This window comes from Canis lupus, chromosome 19 (assembly GCF_011100685.1).
Source record: "Canis lupus familiaris isolate Mischka breed German Shepherd chromosome 19, alternate assembly UU_Cfam_GSD_1.0, whole genome shotgun sequence".
In the NCBI taxonomy this organism is placed as follows: domain Eukaryota; kingdom Metazoa; phylum Chordata; class Mammalia; order Carnivora; family Canidae; genus Canis; species Canis lupus.
In genome coordinates this window covers 54603985-54627335 of record NC_049240.1, presented here as the reverse complement: position 1 = coordinate 54627335, position 23351 = coordinate 54603985, and the positions used below count along the sequence as shown (strand labels likewise).

The 23351-nt window shown below is 37.9% G+C and overlaps 1 protein-coding gene across 1 annotated transcript in view; it reads left to right on the top strand.

Moving 5' to 3' along the window:
* The window catches only part of NEB (nebulin), a 200311-nt gene that overhangs the window by 54906 nt on the left and 122054 nt on the right, over window positions 1-23351 (top strand). Inside the window, 21 exon segments of the mRNA XM_038565199.1 lie at window positions 62-166; window positions 487-594; window positions 1570-1881; window positions 2584-2790; window positions 3312-3416; window positions 3572-3679; window positions 4318-4629; window positions 5769-5975; window positions 7388-7492; window positions 8480-8587; window positions 10059-10370; window positions 10514-10720; window positions 11419-11523; window positions 12520-12627; window positions 15873-16184; window positions 16359-16562; window positions 19762-19866; window positions 21264-21371; window positions 21730-22041; window positions 22495-22698; window positions 23187-23291. Coding sequence (XP_038421127.1) covers window positions 62-166; window positions 487-594; window positions 1570-1881; window positions 2584-2790; window positions 3312-3416; window positions 3572-3679; window positions 4318-4629; window positions 5769-5975; window positions 7388-7492; window positions 8480-8587; window positions 10059-10370; window positions 10514-10720; window positions 11419-11523; window positions 12520-12627; window positions 15873-16184; window positions 16359-16562; window positions 19762-19866; window positions 21264-21371; window positions 21730-22041; window positions 22495-22698; window positions 23187-23291 — 3759 coding nt within the window.

Here is a 23351-nt window from a genome sequence, read left to right as displayed (position 1 = left end):
GCGTGAGGGGCCGCGCGGGGAGCCGCCTCCCGCCCTGACTGACCCGCGCCTGTGATTGCAGCTGAAGTACAAGGCGGAGGGGGAGAAGCGGAAGCACACGTACACCCTGGACCCCGCGCTGCCGCCCTTCATCCAGGCCAAGGTCAACGCCCTCAACCTGAGTGACGTGAGTGTGGGACCCGCGGGGGGGGGGGGGGGGGGGCGCCCAGGCCGTGACCCCGGGGCGCGCCGAGCCCGCTGCCCTCGGCCTGGAGGGGGCAGGTGGTAGATCCCTGAAATCTTTAAAACGACTTGACCGAATCTGGGCGGTCCCACGTCTGGACGTTTTAAATGGACTGTTCACTCCTTTCTGGGAGTCTAAATTGCTTCGTTACGAAAAATGTAAGAAAATAAAGGATTGCGTGCTTATTCTACAGAAGCTTGAAACTACAGAAATCTATCCAAGTAGAGCGGCCAAATAATAAACTACTGTTTCCTTTCTCCAAGTCTCATTATAAGGCAGACTGGAAGAAAACCCTTGCCAAGGGCTATGATTTGAGACCAGATGCCATTCCCATTGTTGCCGCAAAAAGTTCAAGGAATATCGCCAGTGACGTAAGTGTGACTTGAAAGCAGAAAACTCTCTTTCTGTATATTTTCAAAATCTTTACGTGGCATAGGAGGTAATAGGATCCGTATTAGGAAATAGGAAATATGTTTATATTATGGGTTTTTTTTTAACATCCTAAGTGCTGATGACTTTTTTTATATTACTTTAACATCTTTAGCAATTCAATAGAGTTTTTACAAAGAAGAAAATTATTTGTTTTAAACTAAGATGTAGTTGGAACTCTCATTGGTATCATTGTCATTAACTTGGAAACTGCTTTTTATTTGGATTTTGTTTTCAAGAAAAAAAGCCTTGGCATACTAAAATGTCACTAAGTCACACACATACACAAAAAAGGTTCCAGGTTTTTAAAGGAATATTCTTCTTTAATATAATTTTCACAAAGAAAAAAATCTGGTAAGATAGGAAGACCAGGAATAATTATAGATTAAGGGACAGGACTTTTAGTTACTTACCTACTTGCTTACTTGCTTACTTTTTATTAATTAAGTTATAGTTTGTATATGAATTGATATAATACCTTGAGAGAGTAAAACTCATTCATTTGGAGGCTAATAAACTAATTTGAATAAGAGCTTTGCTGAAATTTACTGAGGATTATGTAAGCACTTTATAAAGTAATGCAAATTATTTGGAAAGAGATCATAAAACAACATACACCAAAATCCTTAATAAACTTTTTAGGAACCTTCGAGAATATTCAGAGAATCTGCTTATGAATGTGGTAATGTATAAACCACAAATTACCCCGTTTTTAATTATCCCCAGAGCATATGTCAAGACCCTCCATTAGAAATATTTTACTAGCTGTTTGTTTAAAAATATTTGAAAAGTTTAGATGTTACCTTGATTCAGACTGAATTTGGCTATTGCTTAACTTAGTATAAATTCAGTCTGTCACTTAAGCATTCCCTATGATTGATGCTGTCAAATTCTGTCTGCCTTTCTTTTTCATATAGTTCAAGTACAAGGAGGCTTATGAGAAAGCCAAAGGCAGGCAAATTGGATTTCTCAGTCTTCAGGATGATCCTAAACTGGTTCATTACATGAATGTAGCCAAAATACAGTCCGATCGTGAGTACAAAAAGGGCTACGAAGCCAGCAAGACCAGGTACCACACACCCTTGGACATGTTCAGCGTGACAGCAGCCAAGAAATCTCAGGAGGCTGTTACCAACACCAACTACAAACAACCCTTCCACAACTACACGCTGCTGCCTGATGCCTTGAATGTGGAACATTCCAGGAATGCAATGCAGATCCAAAGCGATGTATGTCATGGTCAACAGATTACTGGCATAGAATTCATTATCCATTTCTAACCGGTGGGAGGGAAGAACGAGAACTTGGCAATTCCATTTACTTCCTCTGAAACCTGGCTGGACTCGCTGTAATTAGAGATCCTCTCCAGATTTTGGAGTTTTGGAATTTCACTCAAAACTGAAAAACTAAGAGGTTCAAGTGGGTGCAATGTAGTATCTTTTCCAGTGTAGAATTATTTTACCCTTTCTCCCAGAAAGTTAAATTTTAAAAAGGAATTATTGGGTCAGGTTCTCCTGATCAAAACCACTATGAATGCAATCACTTTTTGTTTTTAAGATTTTATTTTTAAATAATCTCTAACTCAATGTGGGGCTTAACATGGTGCTTAGTTTTATACTTAGTTTTTATACTTAGTTTTTATACTTAGTTTTCATACTTAGTTTTCATACTTAGTTTTCATACTTAGTTTTCATACTTAGTTTTCATACTTAGTTTTTATACTTAGTTTTTATACTTAGTTTTTTGTACTTAGTTTTTTCCAAAAGATGGTAGGGAATAAAAAGGTAGTATTCTTCTTCCCCCCTCTTTTTCTGTTTTTTGTTTGTTTGTGTTTGTTTGTTTGTTTGTTTTGATAATGAGTAAATCATCTAGCCAAAGAAACCCAAACCTTGACTCTTTCTGAAATGAAAATTTCCTTTTTCATGGTAAAGAATCTATACAAATCAGACTTCACCAACTGGATGAAAGGGATCGGCTGGGTCCCTATCGAGTCCCTGGAGGTAGAGAAAGCAAAGAAAGCAGGAGAGATCCTCAGTGAGAAGAAGTATCGCCAGCACCCTGAGAAGCTGAAATTCACCTATGCCATGGACACAATGGAACAAGCACTTAACAAAAGTAACAAACTGAATATGGATAAGGTAAGAACTCGCCCACCAGCCTCAGCCTGAGATCCCTAGCAGTGTTCGAATCCTTGAGCCCTGGCAGTGCCACTACAATCATCGTCAGCACTTTTCTTTATCATGGTCTTGGTGGGGAGGTGGTAGTAGTGGTGGTGGTGGTGGTGGTGGTGGTGGGAAGGGGGCGTTCTGTAACTTTCACCATGTCTAGAGAGCTCTCACATACACTGACCCTCAGGCTGTCTGTCTGTCCACACCACCCACACTGAGGGTGCAACAGAATTGCAAAATTCCATGTTGTGTGAGGTTGGGGCAAGATGACATTTGTTGCTTCAGTGGAAGAGGGATCCCTTGTTTGATGTTTTTTTTCCCCCTCATTGTATGTTCAGTCTCATCAGCCCATCTTCTTGTTAGGTCATTCATTTGCCAAAATAAGATTTACTCTCTTCTATCTTAGAGATGTGAGTGAGTCTCTTTCTCTCGGTAGCACTGTTACAAACTTGTCCTGCTGTATAGTCATGTGCCTATCTTCTTTGTTATAGAGGCTCTACACTGAAAAGTGGAACAAAGACAAGACCACCATTCACGTCATGCCCGATACTCCAGACATTTTACTTTCCAGAATAAACCAAATCACCATGAGTGATGTAAGTACATTACCAACAACAATAAACTGGGAGAGAAGGTTGGGGGGAACAAATATTTATGGAATGTCTCTTTTATATGCCAACCACTTCAAAATCAGGATTCCCATTCTAACCCAAATAACAAGTTGCTGGTGTTTTTCTATTTCATCGTTTAGAAACTGTACAAGGCTGGCTGGGAAGAGGAAAAGAAGAAAGGATATGACCTGAGGCCTGATGCCATCCCAATAAAGGCTGCAAAAGCCTGTAGAGACATTGCCAGTGATGTAAGTGCTTCCATTGGACTTCTTTAGGCTGAGAAAATGAGAAGCAAATGAGCCAACTTCGTGTGTGTGTGTGTGCGCGCGCGCGTGTTCAAGAGCTGCAGTCAACCCTACCCAGCATTGCTGGAACCATCATGGGTGGCACGTACAAGACATTTTCCTTCACCCAGTCCAAGGACCCTCTAATCATTTGTTCATTATTTGATGTAAAAAGTGACTGGGTCTTGTTAAAATAAATTGCTTTTCGAGTATTCAAATCATTTATAAGCAATTATGAGCAAGTATTGGATGCAGTCTACACATTTTACCCAAGAGACCCTTGATTAGGCTCTTTCCTGAATAAAAGATGCACCATGAGAAATTGTGCCTGTAGCCTATTCTGATGAGACAGCTGAGTGGAAAAGCTGTTTCCTAAAGCACCCTGAAACAACTTATTTATGCATCTCTTTGATTAACTCTGTGATCATTTTCTTTCCATAGACTCAAGTCTGGCAAAAAAAATTGAAGTAAAAAGATTTTGTTCTGTTCCCCTATGAGCTGTAAAACCATACACCTTTGACAAAGCTAATGGCATCTAATGAATCCTATTTTGTTCTTTTCCTTCACTGACTTCATCACAATGCTTCCTTCCCCATCCACAGTACAAATACAAGCAAGCCTATGAACAAGCTAAAGGGAAACACATTGGCTTCCGGAGCCTAGAGGACGACCCCAAGTTGGTGCACTTCATGCAAGTGGCCAAGATGCAGTCAGACCGGGAATACAAGAAAGCATATGAGAAATCCAAGACCTCCTTCCACACCCCAGTGGACATGTTAAGTGTGGTGGCCGCCAAGAAGTCTCAGGAAGTGGCCACCAACGCCAACTACAGGAATGTGATCCATTCCTACAACATGCTTCCTGATGCCATGAGCTTTGAATTGGCCAAAAATATGATGCAGATTCAAAGTGATGTACGTGACAGCCACATCATTTATAGAACATTTACCATGGTTAATAACGAATGACCCTAAGTGGTGACCTTTTGAAAATCCTGAAAGAAATTCATGTGTAATTTCCCATCAAGTTGCTTATTTATTACCTTAGATGGAATTTATTTCCTATAACAAAAGGGGACAAATTGTAGAAACCACAGGCTTATTTTGTACCATTACTGCTGTGAGGATTGGTGGATGCTGGATTCAGCTGGAGCAAGTGAAAATTTGTTTCAGAGAACACGTTGAAGGAAACGTGTCACTCAAAGAGAATCAGAAGCTTCTGATAAATGAGTAAGAGGAAAGTCAGAAAGTCTGATCATTTGATAGCTCCTGCCCCTCACTCCTAAGCAGCTTTCATTCTGCTACTTCTAGCTTTGGAATTGCCTGTATTACTTGCTGATGAAACATCGAAGAGGTGGAAGCTATTGGAGCAAATGTGAGGAAGGCACAGAGTAGAGCCAAGAATTCAGCTATAGAGGCCATTTGTTTGGCAGCTGGAAGAAGGGAATTTAAATTATGAACCAAAGGCAGGCTATGCCAAGCCTGGGTTTCTTTTCAGGAATGTAAGTGCTGAGCTCTTCATTGCCAGGGAGGTACACAGTGCCCCTATACAGGCAACCATGGTAGAGTTGTAGAGGAAAATATCAGAACTGAGGGGACAAAAATCTAAAATTTGCATAGAGCACCTGAGGTTTCTGGCAGATCCAAGGGAAATTGTAACCATGGTGGGTGATCAAAGCTTATATACAAGGAAAGAGAGAACCAGGATTCCAGTGAGTCACCTGTCAACCAAGGGAACTTGGGAATTTTTGTAAGAAAGGCCAGCATAGTCCCCTTTCTCAAGATAATAGTCACATGATAGCTAATCTAGTGGGTATTTCATAGCATTTTTTTCTTATGAAGGCATTGTGGAAAACGAATCACAAAGATATTACTATTTATTTTTAATTTCTCACGCAAGGAAACATAAAGATAATGTTTAGGGACAAAAAGCGTTGAAGTTGGATATACCGTTGGTGGAAAACTGAAGTGGAACTTAGGGAATATTGAATATCCACTCACTGTTCTTGACAGCTTTGATTTCTTCTGATCCCTGAACTCTTACTCTTTTGCAGAATCAGTACAAAGCTGACTATGCGGACTTCATGAAGGGCATTGGATGGCTCCCTCTGGGCTCCCTGGAGGCTGAGAAAAACAAGAAAGCCATGGAGATAATCAGTGAAAAGAAGTACCGCCAACACCCAGACACTTTGAAGTATTCCACTTTGATGGACTCAATGAACATGGTTTTGGCCCAAAATAATGCAAAAATTATGAATGAAGTAAGTCTATCAATAATGTAATGTTTCTTATGTAACAGGAAAAATCCAGGCATTCTTGTATTTGGTCTACAAGTTTTGCTAATAGTTTTAGGGTTTCACAATTCCTGTTGATTCAGCTTTGAAAAAGGAACTTGTGGTTAAAAAAGATAGAAATTAGTCCTAACTTCTGGCCTCCCAAACGTTCAATGAACCACTCTGTCCAACAGACATAAGAAAATAAATTCGAATCGTTTCTTTTTGTGCAAATTTTGAAAAGAACTCTTATTTGTCTAAGGTGAGGTTGAGTTAGAAGTACGTGACATTGAATCAGCAGATTGTTTGCCTGACAACAGCCAGATATTGCAGCCCACCCTGCTTCCTAGCTGCATTGATGGAATCGAGGAAGACTCCTAGCTCCCGTGGCTATAGCAGCATTCTGAGCCAGAACCTTCTCTGGGCAAACCATGAGACCAGTTGTTCTCTACAAGTAGTTCCTTGGATCATTAATTATTCCAGACTTTAGAAGAGCCTTACTGTATTTTTTAAGTGTATTAGCCATGATAGATACCAAGACCACAAGCACATCAACCTTGGCCTTCTGTTTTTAAGTTATAAATGATACAATAATTGCAGCAGCATTCATTATATTGTGTGGATCATAATTTGAATGTCATTGATGAGCAAAAAAGAAAAAGAAATTATTTGGGCTTTAAACAGTTGCAGAAAATGATGATCCTACTTGCATGAGAGAGAGCTATATTATGTTAAGTGTCTGAGTAAATCCCTCGGAGTCTTCTGAGAGAGAAAACTGCATTTTTCAAGATAATCAATCTCTTTGACAGGGACTTTCCTAAAAGACAAGACATGGATCTCAGTGTCCCTTTTAAGATTTAGTATTTAAACTATCACAAGCTCACATTTATTTTTTAGATGTTAAACCTTTCATTTCTTTTTCAGTGTAATGATTTATTAATCATTTCGGAATAATGATGCCAAGATGAGAATCTTCATTCTCTTATTGCAAAGGTCTGGACATTATGGCCCAGACCTGCTGTGTGTCTTCAGGCAAGGTGCATTGCTTCTCTGGGCTATGATTTTGTCAACTCTGCGATAAAAGGATTCAACGGATGATCACCAAGATATCTCTCACTCAGTGTAGCGTTTGCTATTTCTGTAATTCTCATCTTGGCATCATTTTAGTTTCTATCTTACATCCTCTCCACGATCTTGTTTGAATTAGCACCTTTTCATTGAAACTAAAAAAGTAAGATCTAGCTATTAAAAGTGCATAAGATACTGGTATTTATGTACAACTTTATGTATATATATATATACATATATGTGTGTACACACACTAAATGAGCACCTTTTAAGATAGAAGTATTTAAGATTTAAATACTAACTTCCACTTTTTTTTTCTTTCATCTTTCCAGCACCTCTACAAACAAGCATGGGAGGCTGATAAGACCAAAGTCCACATTATGCCCGATATCCCCCAGATTATCTTGGCAAAGGCAAATGCGATTAATATGAGTGATGTAAGTATAATTCTTCCTGGTTTATTTCAACCAGTACAAATTGATTCATGTCTCTCAACTATAAAAGTGAATGTTTTGAAAATAAGAGTAGGAATCCACAAATGAGAATCTTTCTCTCTCTAATCATGTTTTGCTAAGAGCTGGAGCAGACCTGTGGGTGGGACTTAGGCCCAGCAGTTAGGAATTTGAAGAGCAGTCGGATTTTGTTTAGTCTCAAACTAAGATCCTTGGCAGGAAGAGAAGGGTTTGGGGGCCCCAAAAGAGAAAAAAAGGAAGTGAGATTCCTAAGGCCTGGTTCCTGGAGTCTCTCTACCAAGGCTTTGAGACCATCCTAAAGAAGGGATCTTGGGAAAAATTAAGTGGAAAAGGAATAGGAACATTTTGAAGAATTTGGGAATTTGGGGGAAAGCTCCATAACAACGAATGTTCAACACTTAGTGTTAGAAAATGTGTGGGTTTTTTTTACTTTCTTTTTTTTTTACTTTCTTCCTCAACCTAACCGTTGTTGCTAGGAATCTCTAATCCTACCAGTGTTTTCTGTTTTCCTTGAATTACTCAGAGATTTGTGATTGATGACTTATTTTGGGGTTGTAGAATCCACACAGTTACAAAAATAGCAGTATCAATTGCAAAATGGTGAATTTTTCTTTTAATGTAAGAATATGGTTATTTTGTAGTCTTCTTTGGCTTTTAATTGATAAAGATGTATCAGTGAGCAGCTACTGGGCTTTCTCATTTTTATAGAGCATATTTATAACCTAATAGAGACTGTTCAGTCTTTTTCTGGTGGTTTCTTAAAGATATGCTTGGGTATGTAATAGACTTTTTTCAAACACAATTTTGTTATGTATAAGAACATTTTAGCCATCAAACCATCAGTGGAACATCTGAAAAATGGAAATGATGTCACAGTGCTAGTTTATTCTCTTCAAATAAGCTCAGGCTTTCCTATTTAGAAGACCATTATTCCCTTGCCTCTCTTTACAGAAACTCTACAAACTTTCTTTGGAAGAATCTAAAAAGAAAGGCTATGATCTCAGAACTGATGCAATTCCTATCAGAGCTGCCAAAGCCTCAAGAGATATTGCAAGTGATGTAAGTTTGAAGGAAAGCACTCACCTTACTGGTCCAACCCCCACCCCCAATTTACCAAAATAATAAGGGATGAATTTTGCAAACACTCAGTGGAAAAGATATGAGAGAAAAAGCATGCCTGCTAACAATGGCCTCCTTCTATTCTGTGAATGCCTTTTAGGCTTGCTCTTTTGTTTCCTGTTATATTTCTGAAAAAACAAAATGCTAACCACATTATGACACACATCCATGTGCTCCCTGGCTCATGAGATCTAGTGAATTTTCTTTGAACTCCATCCCCAAGGATATGGCCTACAGAAACCCAGAGCTCTCCACCAAACTTTCCTGGTGAAAGACGTGGGTGGTTTTTGCTTCCTGCCTCTTAGGAAGTATCCTCCTAGCAAGATATCTCATTAAATGGTGTGCTGGGGATGCTGATCTTTTGAACGTATGCTAGCTGCTTATTAAATAATCAGAAATTTTGGCAAGCCAGATATTAAATTCTTGGTGGCTTGACACCAGGGCTTTTCCCCTCCAGAGAGCTGGTGTGCAAGCATGGCACTGCCATAACATACCACCTGTATGAAACTCATTTCTTTCATGTGGTTGTTTCTGCAAGAAATCTTCTCATAGTGACCACTGAGTGATTTGGGGGTAAGGGAGGAACACATTTCAGAGGACTCTTTCCTTAGCCACATCCCACCTCCCCATCCCATCCCCCAGTGACACGTTCTCTCTCGTATTCTATGCCTGTTCTTCATCTTTCCTACCTGTCCATCCCTCTGCCACTACTGCATTGTCCTGAAAATCTAAAACTACTTTTTCCTCTGTCCTGGAGTAATTGGACTCCCTAAGCTCCTACTCCTGAAATTGCACACTTAAACTCAAGAGAGATAGGCCGAATAAGAAGGCTTCCATGTATCAAGATCTTCCCTCTGTAGAAAGAAGTTGAGTGATAGGTAGTAAAATTTTTTTCCCCATTATACCAATATAAAAAATCTTAAAGGAAAAAGGGGCTCCACAAATATAAAACTACTCTCCAGTGATACTGTGTATGTCATAAGCTATTCTCTGCAGCAAAAGACTGGCTGGATGATTCCTTAGGGCAGCAGGAGACTGCTTAGAACATTCTGCTTTTTTCTCTTATTTGTTGTATTGTTGTCACCTACTAAAAATCTCTAACACAACAGAGTTTGTATGGAAGTCAGTGTAGGGTATCATCGTAAGTTCTGGGTTCTAATCCTTAGTGACCATAGCACATCACTCACTTCTCTGGGTCTCAGCTTACTCCTCTGCAAAATGGGGGCAGTAATAACTTTGCTATCTACCTCACAACATATAGTTGTGAGTATCAAGTTACACAAACAGGTGTGAAAAACATGTTTTGTAAACTTAGAATTCTACACAAGTATTGATTTTATGAAATACAGAATACTGATACTGGAATGTTTCTAGTCAAGGGAATTGCTCTAATAAACTAATTTTTTCACAGTATAAATACAAATACAATTATGAAAAGGAGAGGGGGAAGATGGTTGGTTTCCGCAGCCTTGAGGATGATCCCAAATTAGTCCATTCCATGCAAGTGGCTAAGATGCAGTCTGATCGGGAGTACAAGAAAAGCTATGAGAAGACAAAGACCAGCTACCACACCCCTGCTGATATGCTCAGTGTCACGGCTGCCAAGGATGCCCAAGCCAACATCACCAACACCAACTACAAGCATTTGATTCACAAGTACATCCTCCTTCCAGATGCCATGAGTATTGAGCTGAGCAGGAATATGAATCACATACAGAGCGATGTAAGTCTCTCTTCTTCCTGGGTGGTGGTTGGATTCCTAGCATGGGAATGGAGATCAGTCTTCTATGCTATTCTTATGTGTCTGAAATGATAAAGGTAAAGTAATTGTTAAGATAAAATAGAATTTTTCTCTTCTTTTTATAGAATGAATACAAGCAGGACTACAATGAGTGGTACAAAGGGCTTGGCTGGAGTCCAGCTGGTTCCCTAGAAGTGGAGAAGGCCAAGAAAGCAACTGAATATGCCAGTGATCAGAAATACCGGCAGCATCCTAGCAACTTCCAGTTTAAGAAGCTGAATGACTCCATGGACATGGTTCTTGCCAAACAGAATGCACAAACCATGAACAAGGTAGATAGCCATCCCTCTTATATAGCTGTACGCTGTCCTTCCACACGGCTCCCAGCAAGGCAGAGCTAGCAGCCTCTGGTTTGTGTTTGGGAAATTTGATTTGGGCCCACCACTTCCGGGCAGTGACAGTCCCAGAGCGTGTCTACATCATTTTCTTCTGTCTACTTCTTTTTATTTCCCCTGAACAATCTTTCCTTCTTTCCTTTTTTTCCCTTTCTTTTCTCTTTCTTCCTTCTTCCTTTCCTTATAAAGATTTTATTTATTCATGAGAGACCCAGAGAGAGAGGCAGAGACACAGGGAGAGGGAGAAGCAGGCTCCCTGCAGGAGCCCGATGCAGGACTCGATCCCAGGACCCTGGGATCACGACCTGAGTCAAAGGCAGACGCTCAACCACTGAGCCACCCAGGTGTCCCTTCCCCTGACCTTCTAATTGAGTTAGGAATCTTCTGTGTTTTTAAATTATTATTATATTAACTACTTTTAATTAATTCTAAAAGATAGAAAATAACCAAAATACTATTTTTTTTATATCTGAGTTTGTTTTTAGTGTCTTTTCTGAGTCATATGCCACTTTAGTTCCTAAACTTAATCTAATTCAAATTTAGTGCATTCAAATGCTCAGTTACATTTTTTTTCTTTCGTGTTTCTAAAAAGCTATTCAAATTTCAAATGTCTTTTTTTTCTCCTAACTTCCTAGCACTTGTATACGATTGACTGGAACAAAGATAAAACCAAGATTCACGTGATGCCAGACACACCAGATATTTTACAAGCCAAGCAGAATCAAGCTCAGTATAGTCAGGTAAAGCTATATAAAAATTTGGCTTGAAGCTAATTAACCTTCTTAAATGATGTAATGATAAATAACTGATGTACATGCTGAAGCAATAGAAATCAGTGACTCACACTGACTAGCTGGAGATGCTGCAGAATATGGTGGTTAAAAGCAAGGGCTTTAGCTGTGACTCTTCTGCTCCGTGGAGGCAGGCACCGTGCGTGCCTGTTTGGTTTATCTCTGTACTGCTTGTACTTGGCACAGAGTAGGAAATCAACAGATAATTGTTGAAAGAAAAAATTGCACCAGACAGACTTGATATGGGTTTTGGCTTTGCCATTTGTAAGTTACATCGTATCAGGTCTAAGCCTTAGTTTCCTCATCCCTAAAATTAGGCCCATAGTAATGCTTATGAGGTTGAATTATTATGAGGACCAAATGAGAAATTTCTATGTAAGGCTCTTAACACAGGACCTGGCACATAGGAAGTTCTGGGTGATTTCCAACTGTTTTTATTGTTATTCAGTTTTAACACACATGCATCCATTCAGTGCATTTCATTCATAAAGTTTAATTCATCTGTTGTACCTCATAAAAGGCATTTCAGTATCTGTTATCACTTAGATAATCAAAATTTTGTTACCTGACTTTTTTTTTTTTGTTGCCAATTATTTTAACACCTGTGAGTAAAATAATGAGCATGGACTATACTTGATGGCAGGGGGAAAGTATCTGATATACTTGATATGCCCAAATTGTGTCTGATCAGAAAAGCTACTCTAAAATTGCACTGTGTATCTCACAGCTGAGACTATTCTCAGAGCCAGAAAATTGAAGCAAGATCCTATAATGCTAAGTCACTGCTCCATAAAACAGCTTGATTTGTTTTTATACATATCTTTAAAGATAAGGTAGGTGATAGAATCTGACGTCTACTCTCTGGGTAAACATTTGTTCATTTTGTAATCTGTTGGGGTTTTAATATATACTGAATATATACTAAATTATAAATTTAATTTCCAGAAACTCTATAAACTTGGATGGGAAGAAGCTCTGAAGAAAGGCTATGATCTTCCACTTGATGCAATTTCTGTGCAGGCAGCCAAAGCTTCAAGAGACATTGTTAGTGATGTAAGTACTTGTTTGGCTTATTTTGATATATTTTTTACCTGAATCAGGTATCTTAATGCTGGTAATTATTTTTACAGGTTGGCCTTGCCTTTCAAAATGTAATGCCATGCCCTTCATCTTCTACCCATGCTTGTCGTTTACTGAAAATTTACTTTTCTTTCTTACCGATCCAGTATCGAAATAAGGGCTCCCTGAATAGAAGTTGAGTCAGAGGACCTATAAGACCCATTACACTAAGATGCTATGTTTCTTTTTTTTAAGATTGATTTATTTATTCATTCAGAGAGAGCAAAGAGAGAGGCAGAGACACAGGCAGAGGGAGAAGCAGGCTCCACGCAGGGAGCCCGATGTGGGACTCGATCCCGGGTCTCCAGGATCACACCCCGGGCTGCAGGTGGCGCTAAACCACTGCGCCACCGGGGCTGCCCAAGATGCTATGTTTCTAGACCAAAGAAACCAAAGATTTCAGTTTTCCCTTGCTTGCCTGAAAAGAATTTCCTGTTTTCTACTTGTCTATTTTAGACAAATTCAAAGTGCCAGATAATAAATCAACCTCAACACCTGATGTTGATAAATTTTTATATGCACATATTTAAAAATTAGCTGCCAGTTCTTTTTATTTAACCCATTCTTGCATCTACATAATTATAATAAATTAACTTGGGGCATAAAAAAATTCAGGAATTTTGGTTTAAGCTCCAGAGAGCTTAACTTGCTGTTTTGTTATCTGGTCCCAAAGTTCATAAAACAGGGATATTTGTTCTCCAGTGGAACTTCTAGTTATGATTGGAAAGGATGGTCAATTTGGTGAATAATTTTTATAAATGTTTGATAGTCTGCATTTAGATAAACATGTCATTTTGTTAATTCTAAGAATCAACCTCAAAAAATTCAGAGGACTTTGGCATTTCAGAGGGAAACACTGTCTCTTCAATTCTTTAAAATGAGATGCGGACTTGGGATGGAGAAAAAGAGTGTCTAAAGGCAGAATCTGGTAATGAATTCTAAGAATATAAGGGAAGATTTCCTTTAAATCAATTAATTTGTGGCACTCTAGAAATATTGGAAAATTAGATGATTTATTATTACTCACTGGCTTTCAGAGTATTATTTATTAAATAATAAGTTCATTCCTTATTAAAATGAATCAACATGCTGAAGAATTACAGCAATAATGATGCTTGAATGTTCCTGGGGGAGCATTTAATGTTATGTAGTCTCCATAAGGTGAAGATTATTTAGAAATTGAAGAAATAGGGATCCCTGGGTGGCGCAGCGGTTTAGCGCCTGTCTTTGGCCCAGGGCGCGATCCTGGAGACCCGGGATTGAATCCCACAACGGGCTCCCGGTGCATGGAGCCTGCTTCTCCCTCTGCCTATGTCTCTGCCTCTCTCTCTCTCTCTCTCTCTGTGTGTGACTATCATAAATAAATAAAAATTTTAAAAAATTAAAAAAAAAAGATTTAAGAAATTGAAGAAATAGCATCAATGACCTCCTAACTATACATTCGATGGCACCTAATTTCTTTTTGTGTGAAACCATTAGTTAGAACCTTCTGAAATCTTCCCTTAAAGTTAACTTTACATGAATTTTCCCACCATTGTGGAGATTATATCTCCTCTCAGTTTCAAATGTTTTTTTTTTTTTTAGATTTATTTATTTTAGAGAGGGCAAGTGGGGGAAGGAGCAGAGAGAGGAGGAGAGAGAATCTCAAGCAGACTCCCTGCTGAGCGTGGGGCTTGATCATGACATGAGCTGAAATCAAGACCTGGATGCTTAACTGACTGAATCACCCAGGTGCCCCTCAAGTGGTTTTTATATTCTATAAAATTAAAGAAATTAGAGATATTTTTATGATTTTTATGATTACTTAATTTAATAAATTAGAATCATAGAATTTAGTTAGACAACAACATAAAGTCTATTTAATATGGTCTCCCATTCAGTGTCCTGCCTTCTCTCCATCTCCAACAAGTAATCATCTGTCTATGAACACTGACACGTATAAGAATTTTTGTGCACTTCAGAGCAGGTCATTTCCTTGTTGGATCATCTCTCATTGTCATTATATAGTTCCCTATTTTGAACTTGAATATGTTGTCGATCAACTCTAGGTCTGTGTTCTGGAACATCACAAAGTAGTTTATTTCCTCTTCCACTTGATATCTCTACACATTACAATTTTTTTAACGTACTCTCCTTTGGTTTTAGTTCTATAAGCCCTTTAATATTTTGAATATTCACTATTTAAAAAAAAAAAAAAAACTTCACTCTACTTGTGATTTTTTTTTTCAGTGCAGCTCTCAAAGTACTACCCCAAAACTTAGTGTTTTCCTGTCACAAAAGGTCAGGCCAGAGTAAATGAGCTTCTGACTTTTGTCTGTGCCCCTGAAGAATCTATAACACTACTTTTATAAGCAATTTTGTCATATTGCCCATATTGAGCTTCTTTCTAGTCAACCTAAACTCCTGAGTATTTTTAATATATGTAACTGTGAAGCTGGGTGGTCAAGAGAGATTAGAACATAAATCCATGAAGAATAATGTACACTGGGCATCTGGCAGCACGTAAATGCTATTATTACTATCATTATTATTGTTACTATTATGACTGTTCTCCAGTACTAATACAGTGTTTTCCTAATTGAATCTAAATACAGGATTTTACTTTTCTTAAATTTATATAGTTCGTTTTGACTCATCTTGGCAATATGTTCAGATCTTGCTTCTCTTTCTACTCTAACATATTTAGCTATTTATAGCTATGTGTACATGCAGAAATGGATCCTGAACAGGTCAAGTTTATAGGACATAACTGTATGGCAAACCGCAAAACTCCTACTCCTTTAATAAATTAATCTATACAATGAGACTTGCTCATCAAGTGCTGAATCTTATTTTTTTGCCATTTAGCCCATACTTTCTGATCACTCTCATAAGGCTATCACAAGAGCTGTACCAAATGTTACCCTAAGGTCAGCATACCGAATGTGTAGTACATTGTGGCATATATTTTTATCTCTAATTAGAATTTTTTCTCATAACCTCTCGATAATCAACTACATTTTTTTGGAAGCCTCTATGTAAGTTCTTACATTTCCTACTAAGTTAATATGGACATCCCTTTTCTTATCTTGGTTTTGGGAAACAAACATGCAAACAATGCAAGTTGAGCTTTTAATTGTTGTTGAGCTTCACTTGATCTCTGTTTATGTTAATAAAAGAACTGATTCCTTCGACTGCAGTTTAAATACAAACAAGGCTACCGCAAACAACTTGGCCACCATATTGGATTCCGGAATCTGCAAGATGACCCAAAGCTTGTGCTGTCCATGAATGTAGCCAAAATGCAGAGTGAAAGAGAATACAAGAAGGACTTTGAGAAGTGGAAGACTAAGTTCAGCAGCCCAGTGGACATGTTAGGAGTGGTGCTGGCCAAGAAATGTCAGGCCTTAGTCAGTGATGTGGACTATAAGAACTACCTGCATCAATGGACATGCCTGCCTGACCAGAATGATGTTATTCAAGCTAAAAAAGTTTATCAACTGCAGAGTGAGGTCAGTTTCTATTTCATTGAATAGCTTATATATTACCATTTGAGTAACCATTTAGTCACAAAGAGGAATTATTATTGAATATCTAAAAGGCGTCTGTTTGTACTATGTAGAATCACGTGAGGCAAGGGTTGAAATGAGGATGGGGTTTTGATGGAGTGCTTTGTATTTTCACAGAATTTGTATAAGTCTGACCTTGAGTGGCTGAGAGGCATAGGATGGAGTCCCCTGGGTTCTTTGGAAGCAGAAAAGAACAAGCGGGCCTCAGAAATCATCAGTGAGAAGAAATACCGTCAGCCTCCAGACAGATACAAGTTCACCAGCATTCCTGATGCCATGGACATAGTTCTGGCAAAGACAAATGCCAAAAATAGGAGTGATGTGAGTAACTCTTTATAAATAAATAGAAAAATTATAGTGCCTAATACCCAGTAGGTGCTCCATATCATTTGCTTAATTAATTAGTAGAATAGCATAGCATTGTATCATACAGCATAGCACAACGCAGTATAATGTGTAATATTGGTTGCTTCATTTGAATTATCAACTACCCTATCCTGGATCATGTAGAATGGGTTAATATCAATTTCTGTCACCTAAAGCTTTCTTACTTACTTATTTTCTACCTATTTATCCACCCACCCATCCATCCTGTAAATGAGAAAATTTTTAAACATGTTTTTTTTTCTTTTGAAATTTGAATGCATTAAAGACCCAAATTTTGTGTTGGGATAAAGTGTATGAGAGGGCAATATTTTGAGTATTTTGCACAGGCGAAGTGGAAATGTGATATAGAGTGTATTTTCTGCCAGTTGAATACAATGTATTTAGCTTAGCCAAATCAAGACAAGTAATAATACTATACATACACGTACGTGTTTGTGCGCGTGTGTGTGTGTGTGTGTGTGTATCCCATCTTCAACTTATTTTTCTCTCCAGCACAGATAGCAGTGTCTTGCCATGTAACTCTAAATATTTATTGAATGAAATAAACGAAAGATAGCAGTGTAGAGTAATTCTATGCAAAGAGAAAGATTACTCATCATTGTTCAGTGAGAACCATAACCCTGAAAACTATAGAAAGTTGATTATGTGCACTGAGATTCTGGAACTGATAAGAAAGTTTGAATTGATATAATAATTGTTTGGGTCTTAGAAAGATCTGAATACTTATGCTATATATTTTACACATGTCATATATATTAGTTTTATTATAAAGCTCATAACCAGCTTAGAGTAAGCATTTGATAAATTGTAGCGCCTCTCTTCCCAATCAACCCCACACAGACTTCTCACAATTTTTATATCCAAAATTTATAATAAATGCTGACCCATCAGTTTTATTATAAATATTCAAGTTTTCATTTCTTTTGTTTGTTTTTACCATGGTGATTTGAATCCAACAGGCTGGCTAATAAAGCAGCAGATTTATGCAAAATATCTCCCCCTTTGGAATCCAAGTTTCTTTTCTATGAAACAGAGCTATTTACAGAGCTCTGAACTAGTAATGTAGGCAAGAGAAAAACCCTCAATCATGAAATTTATCAATGTTAAAAATGCCTCCTGACAAACCTTTTCAATAGTATGTTCTGGTTATGGGAATGCTGAGATACAGATCCCCTTAGGCCTCGGAAGAGGGCCACTTGGATCCTTGAGCCTGCTGTCTTTCCTTTAAATAATAAACCAATACATCGATCTCAGTATAAACAAATATTAGTATTTTCTGTTTTTCAGGGATGGAGGGGCACAGGGTTGTGGTAAAAATGACACATGCCATGGAAGTAATGGTCCAACTTAGTGGTTCTCAACCAGGGACAATTTTGTCCCACAGGGGACATTTGGCAACACTTAGAGACCTTTGCAGTTGTCACAACTTGAGGGTGGCATGCTACTGGCATCTAGTGGATAGAAGTCAGGGGTGCTGCTAAACTTTCCAAAAACATACAGGACAGCGCCCCTACAACCAAGAATCCTCCAGTATATAACACCAGTAGTGCTGAGGTTGAGAATATCTGATCTTCATAAGAAAGGTTAGTACAGAACCAGGATGAATGTATGTGGAAATCACAAGCCTTGCTTTGTTTTGGTCCTGAAGGTCTTAGCTTCTCTGGGTTATGTGAACTCTAGTAAGTATGTTCAGGAGGGAGAAAAGCACCAACCCCTGTACACCACGCTGCATGCCTCAAGGAGGAATTGACAAGTCCAAGGAACCAGTGAGACTTCTAAAAATTTTTTATATTTAAATAATTTCAGGCATACAGAAGTTGCCAAAATAGTACAAATAATTTATACATATGTATACACACAACAAATATATAAATATAATTATGTATGTGTATATCTTCATCCCAGTTCCCCAATTGTTCGCATTAGTCACATTTGCTTTTTTCCTTCTGTTTTTTTGTTTCATATATATGTAAGTTGCTGCATGATTGCCTCTCCCAAAATATTTCCATGTACATCTCTTGAAAACAAGAACATTCCCTTATGAAACCACAGTGCAGTGATCAAAATCAGGAAATTAACGTTGAAACACTGCTGTAGAATTTATTCAGTTTTACACTAATGCCCTTTACACAAAATAAAAACTATTTTCTGGTCGAGAATCCAATCCAAGATCACACACTGCATTTGGTTTTCATATCTGTAGTCTCCTTTAATGTGGGCTGGCTCTTCACTATTCCTTTGTCTTCCAAGTCCTTGACATTTGGGAAGAGCACAGGCCAGGTATTTTGCAGAATCTCCCTCAGTTTGGGTCTGTCTATTGTTTCCTTATGATTAGGGTCAGGTTTTGTACTTGTAGCAGGACATCATGTGTTGTATCCTCCTCCATATGTCATATCAAGTGGTATATGATTTCAGTTCATTCCATTATTGATCATTTTAAGTATTTATTTACTTGGTTAAAATGGCATTGTGAGGTTCCTCCATTGTCAAATTACTATTTTATCTTTTGTAATTGATAATATTCTCTGACCATTGTTTTTCATCAGACTTTCACCCCCTCGTTTTAGTAAACCAATGAGATTTTTGTTTGGGTCGTCTTGTCTTCTGTTGAAGAAAGACAGGATGGCTCTGGGACATATAAGAGATTTTGATAAATTCCGTACAAAATTCTCTTGGGATTTGTAATCCACCCAGGTTATTATAAAATATATCTATAAATGCATAGGGAATGCGACTCCCTAATTTCTAGATACACCTCAAATATGTCATTTTTTGAGAAGGGAAGGGCCATCTCCTGGTTAAACACTAAGGGGAACTTTTAAATTCAGATGGAGAACTTCTCTATTTGATGATCATGAAAAGACTCTGATTACCTGGATTGACTTCTAATGGGCAGGGTTTTTGTAACCTTAAAAATGTATTCCATACGTTATATTTTGAAAGGCAGTTATATCCCAGACAAGTAAAAAAATATACTACCTACTTTTTGCTTATATTAACTGCTTATGTTAAGAAGAATTCATAAGTTAAGATGAATTCATCACTTCAGTTGAATTCAGTAATCCTGTTTGAAGTTAATGATGTCATTCACTAATCTAGCAAAACACTGAAAAGCTCTTATTTCTCATTTTAGAGACTTTATAGAGAAGCTTGGGACAAGGACAAGACTCAAATCCACATCATGCCTGATACACCTGACATTATTCTGGCTAAAGCAAATTTAATTAATACAAGTGATGTAAGTATCTAAAATCAGCATGTATTTCAGAAAGCTTTTAATTGCTTCTAAGGCAGTGAATTTATTTGGAAGTAAATTTTGCAGGTCTGAATGATTTTAATTAATAAACTACATGTGACTTAGATTCCTTATTTAGTCATTTTTAGCTTGAGTATCAAAATAATTGTCATTCCCTGCCTCAGGTAGAGTTGGGAGTCTGCTGTCGTTCCTTGTAGTCCTTTATCCACACACACCATCATGGTTTATATTGCTCTCCCCTATGTGGATGGGAGCTTCTCAGGATCAGACAGTTTGTCTTGGGCCTGCAGTGCTTAGCTAGTAGAGTGCCCAGCACGCATGGAATTCAATAAAATTTCAAATGAAGGAGCATAAAAAAAAAGCCACGCAGATTTTTGATTTTAGATTCTTTTTTAAAAAAGATTTTATTTAAAAAAGAAAAGATTTTATTTATTTATCCATGAAAGAGAGAGGCAGAGACACAGGCAGAGGGAGAAGCAGGCTCCCCATGGGGAGCCTGATGCCGGACTTGATCCCCGGACCCGGGATCACGCCCTGAGCCGAAGGCAGATGCTCAACTGCTGTACCACCCGGACGTCCCCTATTTTTATTTTTATTGTCATCATAGCATAATCACCTGAAATCTGTAGATATAAAAATTAAATATTTTTAAGGTAAATTTCAAACTCTAATAGACTTCAGTGTTACATAATGTATTAGAATAATGCCACAAATGAATAAAATATAAACACATTCCAAGATCAATGGGCATTTTAAACAGTCTCATTTCTGGATAAAGTACATTAAATTGCATTTTCAATTATTTCATTAACAAATCTGAAGAAACAAATTATTTCACTTAAGCTTTTAAATTCAACAATTAAAATTTCCTCCAAAAAATCTTAGATTTAAAAAATTATTGAAGGATTTATGTTTCTTACCTACAGATGTGGATCCTATTATGGACAGCCCTATGTTATGAAATAGACAATTTTACAACATGTTAGCTACGTGGAAGAAACAGCCCATTAGGCATAATTTTTCCCCATAAAAGGCATTGCTCTTTTCTAACAAAAACTTCTAATGAAACACTCAAAGTTAATTGGAAAACAGCACCTAAATGATATTTTATCATTTCTCTATCAATTTACTTCTGCCTCATTCTCATAAGTATTTGGGAAGAGCTGAAATTTAATTTTGTTGATTTGGGTAATCAAAGAGTTTTAAAGTTTGAAATAGGATCATTAGCAATCAATGGGCATAACTTCCAATTACATCTGACTATTCTAGAGCAGATACTATTTTCAGGGACTCTTAAAATATTTAGCACATTGCATTCATTATGCTGCAGTTGTTTATGGAAAACAGTTTTTCACAAAGTGATCTTCATCTCTTAACAGAAAATCTATCGAATGGGTTACGAAGAATTGAAGAAAAAAGGTTACGATCTTCCCCTTGATGCCATACCAATCAAAGCGGCAAAAGCATCCCGAGAAATTGCCAGTGAAGTAAGACTTTATCCGCTATTTATATTGATTTGATTGCAATTTGTCACTTTAAAGCAGTTTCAATTTAACCTTAAATTGAATAAAATTTTCCAAGGCATAACAAATCAAAACAGAGTGAAATGACCCCAAAGATGTAATGTGGGATGAGGATAAACTCAAGGTATTTGTAGCTGTAGCTAGAATTCGTATGAAATGTATTATGTATGAAATTTGTACCTGGAGTTAGTTTTAAATCTTTCCTATCAAAAAAATTAAATTTGTGGCTCTCTAGGCTTTGAGAAATATGGGGAGTTAATGTGTTTTGCAATTGCAACATGAGTTAATCTTGAAAGGAACAAGACATATTTTTTTCCTTCAGTACAAGTACAAGGAAGGCTTTCGGAAGCAGCTTGGCCACCACATCGGAGCCCGAAACATCGAGGATGACCCCAAGATGATGTGGTCCATGCATGTGGCCAAGATCCAGAGTGACAGGGAGTACAAGAAGGACTTTGAGAAGTGGAAGACCAAGTTCAGCAGCCCCGTGGACATGCTGGACTTGGTCCTGGCCAAGAAGTGCCAGACCTTAGTCAGTGACATAGACTATAAGAACTACCTGCACCAGTGGACGTGCCTGCCTGACCAGAACGATGTCACCCATGCTCGACATGCCTACGACCTCCAGAGCGATGTGAGTCTAAGATTTTCCTTTGGCCAACTAAACACCATGTCTGCTTTCCTAAGAAGCAAATTTTCCCTAAAGTAACCAGAGTTGAGTTTACACTACTGAATTCTATGTCCCTAAATTAATGCCCATGCCCTATCCAGTCCCCCGAATATCTGGAGGCACCATTATCCCACAGAGAAAGAGCAAAGTCCCGATTGCTTTGATGAAAGCTCCTAATATGCTGATCTAGAAGAGTTGGGCCATTCTCTATGTGCTGTTTTCTAAAATAAAAGGTTTTCCAACATATGCTTCTAATTTAAATATTCATCAATTCACAACACATACCAAAATTTGTAAATTTCCCAAGAACTCAAGCCTTAAAATACACAGTATAGTAAAATATATAATACGTAATTTTATTTCTTTAGGGGGATATCATTATGCTTATGTTAAGTGGTTTGTCACCTATAATTTCAGAATTTGTACAAGTCTGACCTTCAGTGGCTAAGAGGCATTGGCTGGTTACCTAGTGGCTCCCTTGAGGATGAGAAGAACAAGAGAGCTACCCAGATTTTGAGTGATCACGTTTACCGTCAGCACCCAGATAAATTCAAGTTTTCTAGCCTTATGGACTCCATCCCAATGGTTTTGGCAAAAAACAATGCTATTACCATGAACCATGTAAGTCTTGTCTTTACTTGAAGGGGGTACTTATGTATGTGTATGTGTATATGTGTGTAAACATGGACAGCTATTTCTATAAAAAGAAAAATCTATATAATTCTTTTGCTTGGTATTAAAGTGGTTTTTTTTTTAAGATTTATTTATTTATTCAGAGAGAGAGAGAGACAGAGACACAGACAGAGGGAGAAGCAGGCTCCATGCAGGAAGCCTGACATGGGACTCGATCCCAGGTCTCCAGGATCATGCCCTAGGCTGCAGGCGGCGCTAAACCGCTGCACCACCAGGGCTGGCCTTAAAGTGGTTTCTTAAGTAAGGGCTGTGCTCTTACTGATATGAGACATCTAGACCTGAAGGTGTCAGAAATACAGAGCAGACTATATTCTCATTAAAAACCAGATTATTAAAAAAAAAGAACCAGATTATTTTTATGTGTCTATTCATTACTCATTACTAGCCTGTATTAATCACTTCTTTGTTTGTTTTAGCGCCTTTATACAGAAGCTTGGGATAAAGATAAAACCACTGTCCACATTATGCCAGATACCCCTGAAGTTTTACTAGCTAAACAAAACAAAATAAATTACAGTGAGGTAAGCAGTATATTCGTGGTGCATGATATATTTTACTTACACTGCAGTTTATAAATGAAA